The following is a 9,073-nucleotide window of genomic DNA, read 5'->3' on the forward strand; positions in this document are numbered from 1 at the left end:
ACTAGTTTATACACGATGTTGCAAAAGGGTAATCGGGCGTAAATCTTTCAATTTCTCTGGATTTTTAACCTTGGGGATAAGTACCATTATGGTATCGTTCCATCCCTCCGGTATATTGCCGCCTTGCAAGACATTTAACACATCCTGTACCACACTATCACTAACCAGATCCTAGTACTTCTTGTAAAAAATCATTGGCATGCCATCTAATCCGGGTGCCTTTAAATCACCTATTCTGTTAAGGGCCAACTTGACCTCATCAGCCATGAAATCCGTCATCAGAAATACATTCATTTGTTGAGTAGCCTTTGAAGTAACAATGTTCATGAAACCAAAGATACCTCTACGAGGGTAAACAAAGAGTACAAATACAAGAGCCTTCAAGCCCTCCTCCCCTTCCACCACCTCACCATCCTCCTTCCTCAACCTCTTAATAGTTGTATTTTCTGATTTACGAGTTTAAATGGAATGTAGAGGTTTATTTTGAAAAATGAAACCCGTAACGTTTGGAAAGGCCGATTTTTTTCCTGGTGTTTTGTCTTCAGATTTGTGCGTTCTTCCCCGTAAAAGAAACACAAGGCGGAGTCGATCAGTTCACGCCTCCCCCCTGCCCCTCCAAACTCGCCGCTCCTTCTTCCCTTTCCATTTCCCTCCCAAACACGGACGTAGAATCCCGAAATCTCTAGGGTTTGCTCTCCCCGCGTCACCACATCCCCGTCCCCCCCTCCCTAATGGCGGAGACGATAGCCTCCATGCGCCGCCCGGTAACCCTTCTCCCTCCACGCGGTCGCTGAGCAGCTGGATCCCGCTAATTTTGGCTAGTATTTCTGATTTTGTTTCGTGCGTGCGTTTGCAGAAGCGTGGCCGCCCGCCAAGGCCGAGGGAGAGCGACTTCGTGACCGGCGAAGAGTTTGAGGACGAGGAGGAGGGGGAGGACCACGGGGAGGCGGCCGATGGGCTCGCGCCGCCCCGGTCTAAGCGCAAGCGCGAGGCGTCCGCCGCCGCCGCCGCCGCGCTCGAGGATTTGACTCTCATCGGTAAGGGGCATGTTGCGTTATTAGCCGTTCTGCCTGGAGTGAGTTTGGTGGGTGCCGCGACTGGGATTCTGTGAACCTGCTGCTAGGGTTTACCCCTTCCACAATATGGAAGTCTAGCTTTCCTGCTAATGTGATTTTAGTTGGGATTTATGGCGCCGAACGCTGCTTCTGCTGTAACCAGGATAGATTAACCCTGGTGTGTTTCTGCACGGTGAATTGGCGATTGGTAGGAACAACAAGGCTTCATGTTAATTTAAGAAAATACGCCGAGATGTTCCTAGATTTAAAGCTTTACTTCAATGTAACAAACGATATTCCATCTTTCATCTCAGCTCGGTTTCCTTACAAACTCGCAACTTGCAGACATAGTCAAACATAATGGCAGGCTAATCAGCCATGCTGTCAAAAGATTGGTCGAGGATTATGAATCAAATCCAAAGTCAGTGCTATTTCAGATATTAACAATGTTATTTGAGGTAATACTAACTTGATACGCTACTTATTGTTCTATTTAAATAATCGTGGCAACGTTATTTTCATTAACCTGCAAATCTTACAATGACAGGTTTGTGGCGCCAGACATGATATATATGCAAGCGACCTTCATGAGGCAGCTGTGGATGACATTGTATTCAAACTAGCTGAGCTAGCAAGAAAAGTATCCTATTGTGAGATTTTGAAAGGAGAATCATCATCTGTGGCCATTTCAATTATCCAATGCACATAATCTATTTATCTACCCTATATTGTTCTACTGTTGTGCATATATGCTCTCTTCTGTTTGAGTTTTGTCAATCTTAACTTGAGAACAGGGTCTGGTGGATGATAATTATAGCTCAAAAAGGAAGGACCTTAAGAACTTCAAAGAAAATCTTGTTACCTTTTGGGATAGTTTGGTCCTTGAGTGTCAGAATGGTCCATTATTTGATGATAACTTATTCACGACAATCAAGGATTACGTGGTTGCGATATCATGGTAATTAGGTCTCACCAGTCGCCATCCTTATTTTACCTTAGTCTTGTATACATGTGTATAAGGTGATAATTTGTTGTGCTTCAGTACTCCCCCAAGGGTTTATCGTCAAGTAGCTTCATTGGTTGGGCTCCAGCTTGTGACGTCCTTCATATCTGTCGCCAAGACTCTCAGTGGACAGCGTGAGACCACCCAAAGGCAGTTGAATGCAGAGAAGAAGAAGCACAGTGATGGGCCAGCTGTTGAATCTCTCAACAAAAGGCTATCTATTACTCATGAAAATATTACATATTTGGAGGAATCGATGCGTAAAATATTCAGCGGGTGAGGCTTTCTATTAGAGACCACTCACCCAGTCTTTTATTGTTTACTTAATTAAGTGTTCTAATCTTTCTTAAGTGATAGTATATTCATCGGTATCCAGAATCTTGCACATGTCATGCGATCTATACTTATCTTGGTCTAGCAGGCAACTAACACTATTATTTTGCCACATGTAGGTTATTCATGCACCGTTATCGGGATGTTGACCCTGAGATCCGAATGTTATGCATAAAATCCCTAGGTATTTGGGTTGTCTCATATCCATCACTGTTCTTACAAGATATATATTTAAAGTATCTTGGGTGGACACTGAATGACAAGGTAAAAAAGGTTTAATTCATTGATTAATTGCGCCCATTGATACCTTCTCTGTGATCAAAGAGACTTGCAATCTTATTTTGTGCACTTCTTTTTTTATAGAATGCTGGAGTTAGAAGAACTTCTATTCTTGCCTTGCAAAGCCTGTATGATGTAGATGACAACATACCTTCTCTTGGTCTCTTTACGGAGAGGTTTTATAGCAGGATGATCCAGCTTGCTGATGATATTGATATTTCAGTAGCTGTGCCAGCTATAGGACTCATCAAGCAATTACTTCGGTGAGCTCACTTTCTCATGGCCTCCGTACTGAGGTTTGACAGCAAAATCTTTTGCGTGCCCAGTTGGGGTAGTTACCGTGCAAGTTCACATATTTTGCCATAGCCTTTTTAAGATGTGCTAAGAGTTGGGTTTGTCTAGCTTTTGATATCAAGGCCTGCTTATGAGGTTTTGTATGTACAAGTAAAATTCAATTTCAAGTAAGAAGTTTCGAATGTTAATTTCTTGGATATCTGGCATAACATTCCTGTTGTCAAATGTTATATACAAGGACTGATGATTCCATTTTGAAATACGGGTGTGGTGTTTGTTCAAATGTTTTCATCATTCACTATCTGCACAGTGCACCGATTGCATCAATTTCTACGGCATCAGTTAAATTCTTTCATTTTGGATGTTTAAATGACAATTGGTTCAAAGCTATTTCATGAAAACACAAGCTTAAACATACTTGCAATTGGCTAAGCCGTGGCACTGGAAGTAGGAGTTACGTATTCAGAGCTGAAGCTCACATGTACAAGGCTTCAAAAAATTTCATCATGTAGCTCAAATGCTTATGTGATTCTTGGAACATGTAGCTGAAGCTCATATTGTTTCCTTGCTTTGCAGGCATCAACTTTTGAGTGACGATGATTTGGGTCCCCTATATGATTTGCTTATTGACGAACCTCCTATGATCAGGCGTGCAATAGGGGAGTTAGTTTATGATCACCTGATAGCACAAAACTGCAAGACCCCTTCTGTAGCTAGAGGTACTCGTGTCTTGAAGGATTGCACTCTTATGCTACCCTGTCTTGTTATCAAATAGTACTTGATTACTTCAGCCATTGATTATCCTAGTGAATTCCAGATGGGGACAATGAATCCTCCGAGATTCACATTAGTCGAATGCTGCACATCTTAAGGGAATTTTCGGATGACCCAGTCCTGAGTTCTTACGTCATTGATGATATTTGGGATGACATGAAGGCCATGAAAGTATGCTCCTCCGTTTATGCAACTCTATTTGGAAAAGAGTATACAGTGTTGTCAGTGTGACATTCTGTCACAATTACATTATTTTTGTTCTTCAGGACTGGAAGTGTGTAATCTCCATGCTTCTTGATGAAACTCCGATAGCTGAGCTTACTGACATGGATGGAACAAATCTAGTTCGGATGCTGCGAGCCTCTGCTAAGAAGGCTGTTGGGGAAAGAATAGTTCTTGCAACTGACAATAGGAAGATGTACTATAACAAATCCCAAAAGGTAGCAGTATCATCGGTGGTATCATATAGTATTGGTGCAAAGTCTCACTGATTCATAATCTCATGGATAGTTTTAATTTTTAAATATCTGTAACATTGCCAACGGTGCTGTTGGCCTGTTATTTCTTTAGTTCCAGTTTGCTAGATGTCATCTCTTCTAAGTACTAAGTAGTACTACCTACATAAAGTAGGTTTGTTCCATGGGGTACTTCAATGTTCAATGTTTGGTTCCTGAGGTACAGAAAATGTCAGTCCTTCAAAAGTTATGTTTGAGAGTCTGATTAGTTTAACCCTTCTAAATTTGTGCCATGTCATCTCTATTTATGTAAGTTGCGTTAGTGAACCAACTTCTGGAGATTAGCCCAGTGGTCTAAATTGGTAAATCATCCAGGATTGTGAAATTAATATTAAAATGGAAATAATACTGGTTGAATATGACCACCTTCTGATAAACACATTAGGCCCTGTTTGGTTTTTCGTGTTCATTTCAAATACACCTGTAAAGAATACAGACCTCGGGTAGTCGTTTTGTTTCCGGCCGAGAATTGCTGAGCGACGGGTAATATACAGGTGTAAAATAAACACCTCTGTATTTGATTACAACGAATCCAAGCGCGGCCTTAGTGTATGTGTTGATTGCCAACTTACCTTTTCTATCATTAAGATGGAAAATCTTTTTTTGTGTGGGAGGAGATGGGAAATCTTTTGAGTTGTTCATTTTAAGCATCCAGATCCTACATATTAACCTTAAAATTTCTGATTTTACACCCTTTTCATGGTTTCCCCCTGTCTAGTTCAGCTTTATACTCCTTGATGTTGTTCAAGTTCTTCCTGGTGAACTCTGGATTATATATTGCTCATTTTGTTTATTGATCTGCTATTTGTTCTTGTAAAACTGACACTTAGTTGAATTGTATCCCGCGGCATTACTAAAACATAAAAGTTTACAGGAGATATTAGAAAATAGCAAGAGTGACATAACCAATGCCTTGATGAAGAGGTACCCGCAACTTTTGAGAAAATACTTGCCTGACAAGGCCAAGATATCCCCTCTAATTGATATGATGATGCTTTTGAAACTTGAGATGTACTCACTGAAGAGGCAAGAGCAGGTCAGTTGCAAAAGCTATCACTCGTCCTTCTCATTCATTTTTTTATTTGACCAATAATCTTGTTTATAATTTGGTTCAGAATTTCAAGGCCGCCATAGATCTCATTGTTGATGCCTTCTTCAAACATGGTGACAAGGATACTTTAAGATCTTGCATCAAGGCAATAGCTTTCTGTTGCACGAAGTGTCAGGCGGATCTTCTAGATTATGCTGAAAATAAACTTAAGACTCTTGAAGATGAGTTGGTTTTGAAAGTCAAAACTGCGATCAAGGAAGTAGAGGTATGTTTTACTCATGCTGTCTGTATATGTACTGGAGCCAGAAGTAATATGATGACTGTCGGCTTTGCAGGCAGGTGATGATGAATATTCTCTCTTGGTTAATTTGAAGCGACTTCATGAACTTCAGTTGTCAAAACCTGTTAAAAATGATGGTTTATTTGAAGATATGTACCGAATCCTCAGTCATCTAAAAGAGATGGACAATGAGGTATGAACCATTGCACTGTTGAGATATTACTATTAGCACGTCAATCTTCCTTGCAGAATCAACTTTAAGGAACATATTGAGGTAATACTTGATGCTTGATTAGGTAAAGAGCTTTCTCCTCATCAACATGTTCCTTGAAGTAGCATGGTGCCTTCATGCAATTGACGTTGAAAACCCATCTGAAACATCTATCGAGGGACTTTCTTCCAAGCAAAGGTCTCTCTTTGAACAACTCTATTATTTCTTGGTGGTTCTGTCCAATTATCAGAAAGAGGGAAGGAGCACCACTGTGCTTTCCTCCAGAGTAAGCCTTCTGAATTAAACGTCAGCAAAGAGAGGAATACATTATTTTTGTAACAAGTGTATTCCTGCACTTAAGTTGACCCATTGACAGTTCAATGCCCTCTTTTGCTTCTAGGTCTGCACCATTACTGCAGAGATGTGGTGCTTGTTTAAGAAGTCAAAGTATTCTTCAACAAAGCTAAAAAATTTGGGTTATCTCCCACAATTAGAATATGTTCAGAAGTTTTGGAAACTATGTGAACAGCAGCTGAATATATCAGGTTATCTTATCACATGCTTTTCTACTTCAAATTTAAAATATCTGTCCGGAATGGCGTTTCAAGAAATTTTGTTGCCTGGCTTCTTGCTAATTACTGAAATCGGCCAACTTTTCACCCTCAGATGACACAGAAGATGAAGACGCAAACGAAGAATATATTGAAGACACAAACAGGGATGCTGTCATGATTGCAGCTGCAAAGCTACTGCTTGCTGATACAGTTTCGAAGGTCTATACTGCACTTTCTGCCTGCGATAGGGGTTCTCATGCAACATTCTTCCAGATAGTTTGTTGGAGACTACCTTCTATGCATCAAATTTGGTTTACGTCCGTAGCGTTTTCTACTGGCAGATAAATGAAATTTGCAGCAATTTATTTTGTTTGCAGGATTACCTTGGCCCTGAGATTGTTTCACACTATGTATCTCATGGTGCAAGTACGACAGAGATCATCAAGCATCTCATTACCGCACTAAAGAAAAATGCAAACAGTGATATAGCTGCTCTATTCTTTGAGGCATTGAGACGGGTACTTCTGTTTATCTTTGAATGCACTTGCTATTTATTCACAAATTTACAAGTAGGTGGATATTTGTATGGTGTCTTATCTGTATGAACATCCTGCAATTTGTTCTCTGAATTAGCTAATAACCTATCTTGAAATAAATAATAACTAAAAACTGCATCAGGAAATTATACTCATCCTGCATTATCGAGTATGCCATTAGTGATTGAAAATCTTGTAAACCAGGAACACATGGGGTCCTGTTGGTAACATGGTTTGCTATTGTCATTGTATCTATTTAAACTTGTTTTTCATCTTTTGCAATGTTCTAAAGAATCATCTCCAAATATGTACATTGTTTGGACATATGTGCTGACAGGAATGAATGGTAAATGCCTTTATTTTTGTAACTCACCTTTGCATTTGATTTTGTTAATTTATGTGCCATTAACATATACTCTTTATGAAGCGTGATCTATCTTGTGTCAATCATTGTTTGTTTTTCATCTAATTAGGTGTACGAACGGTATATGGCCTATTTGCGCGAAGGAGAGAACCAAAACCTGATAGCCAAATCTTACTCGGAGTGTCAAGATCTTGCTAATCGGCTTGCAGGCTACTATGTTGGCGCTGTTCGTATTAAAAACAAGTCTGAGATCTTAAAGATTATCCAGTGCGGTGTTCAATTTGCCTTTGTGGACCTCCCAAAGCAATTGTCTTTCCTCGAGGCTGCTCTTGTGCCATTTGTTTCTAAACTTCCTTCGTCAGATATACCAGACATGTATGTTTTTAGCCCTGTCATTCGTGGTGCTGCCCTGATTTTGTGTTTCATTCTGAGTAATCTTTTTTTGCATGTAGTTTGACAGATGTACAGAAGAGGGCACAAGATATCGATATGAATGAAGATCCCAGTGCTTGGCGCCCGTACTTAACCTTTGTAGAACACTTACGTGAGAAACATGCAAGGAATGAGGTTTTCCATGGTGAGTTGAACTCTCTCTCTCTCTCTCTCTCTCCGAGCTGTAACTTAGGTTCCAGAACCACCGGAAGCTTTTCTTGTAGAAATTGTGGCTGATAGTGTTTCTGATCCAGAAGAAAAGGAGGAAAAGCCTGTAAAGCGCAGGGGCCGCCCGAGGAAGCCTAGAGATGAACCTGTGAGAAATCTTTTTGATGGAAACAAATCTAGTGATGAAGAGTCTGTTAGTGACTCTGACCAACGGGGGCATGGTGGAGATGACGACGACGAGGATGATGCTTTTGACCAGCCTTTGATCAACACGTTTAGGCCTTCCGCATCCAAGCTAAGATCGCTGAAGGGGGTTTCTCAACAGGGAACAAGCAGTCAGAGAAAAGCTCCTACGGCTTCAGGTAAAGTTGGAAGGTTTTGCTCTTACCGGTTTATGGTTTCTTTCTGTCTGTCCATTTCCTGATCACAGCCTGTAATTTCAGGAAGCAATAGCTGATGAGGGTATGCACTAAGTCAGTCCTGTGGATCACGCATGACGGACATTCAGTCTCTAGTCGATTCAACGGACAAGGAGTTGCCGTGATCAACTCCACTCGTGTGGAACAACAACGAACGACCTTTGCTTGCTGTTGAATGTTTTTGTTTCATTGTGTCTAGGTGTCGTAGATGATTGTACTTAGGTGCTCACCCTCTTCTATAAACTATGTGCTTCCGCACTGTATATTATCGTGTGTAGTAACATTTGCGTTGCTGCGTTTTCGTTTCCTTAGAGGGGGTCATTTCATACATATGTACTCCGCAAGTATGTTGAGCTATTTGTTGGTAATTAAGAGTTTAATCAAACTGCATAGCAGAAAGTGATGCGAGCAAGTTGTACTTGAATGAGACAAGAATCACTGAGGGGGAAGTCTGAACAGAGTCCTATTCTAACTAAGCCGCACTGGCTAAAATAGAACTGACCGACAGAAGGCCAGTGGCAACGTAACAACTCAAATCCATGATGCAGCTAAAGAGCATCTCCACTAGTGCCCTCAAGGCGTTGGCGCTGAAAAATCCCTCCAGTTGTGCCTTGTTTTTTTGGCCTGGTGATCCCAGGCCAAACCACTGGGGGGCGCTTGGGGGCTCCGCATCTGGGTCACCATTGTCAGTCGAAAACACATCATGCCCGTCCAGATTCGCCCCCCCCCCCCCCACCGGCGCACGCCCTCCCGCCGCCCACCCACCCATTGCCGCTAGATAGGTCATTACCCTGCCGGAAAAGAG

General features: G+C 41.3%; 1 protein-coding gene across 1 annotated transcript; it reads left to right on the forward strand.

Moving 5' to 3' along the window:
* The first annotated feature begins 513 nt into the window (after positions 1–513).
* Positions 514–8,653, forward strand: LOC109778287 (sister-chromatid cohesion protein 3). Its single transcript, XM_020336846.4, has 22 exons — positions 514–764; positions 857–1,037; positions 1,401–1,513; positions 1,603–1,695; positions 1,850–2,013; positions 2,098–2,334; positions 2,511–2,655; positions 2,755–2,933; positions 3,541–3,683; positions 3,782–3,909; positions 4,005–4,178; positions 5,128–5,289; positions 5,369–5,569; positions 5,640–5,777; positions 5,881–6,081; positions 6,196–6,340; positions 6,462–6,568; positions 6,727–6,867; positions 7,359–7,624; positions 7,702–7,826; positions 7,936–8,211; positions 8,293–8,653. The coding sequence occupies exons 1-22, from the start codon at positions 732–734 to the stop codon at positions 8,304–8,306; spliced, it is 3,366 nt and encodes a 1,121-aa protein (XP_020192435.1). The 5' UTR covers positions 514–731; the 3' UTR covers positions 8,307–8,653.
* Positions 8,654–9,073: the final 420 nt, after the last annotated feature.

This window comes from Aegilops tauschii, chromosome 4, assembly GCF_002575655.3.
Source record: "Aegilops tauschii subsp. strangulata cultivar AL8/78 chromosome 4, Aet v6.0, whole genome shotgun sequence".
NCBI classification, from domain to species: domain Eukaryota; kingdom Viridiplantae; phylum Streptophyta; class Magnoliopsida; order Poales; family Poaceae; genus Aegilops; species Aegilops tauschii.

Coding starts and splice junctions, on each gene's coding strand:
- LOC109778287 (XM_020336846.4), top strand. CDS start 732: ATGGCGGAGACGATAGCCTCCATGCGCCGCCCG. Junction 765..856: donor TAGCCTCCATGCGCCGCCCG/GTAACCCTTCTC, acceptor GTGCGTTTGCAG/AAGCGTGGCCGCCCGCCAAG. Junction 6,868..7,358: donor TCTTTGAGGCATTGAGACGG/GTACTTCTGTTT, acceptor TCATCTAATTAG/GTGTACGAACGGTATATGGC.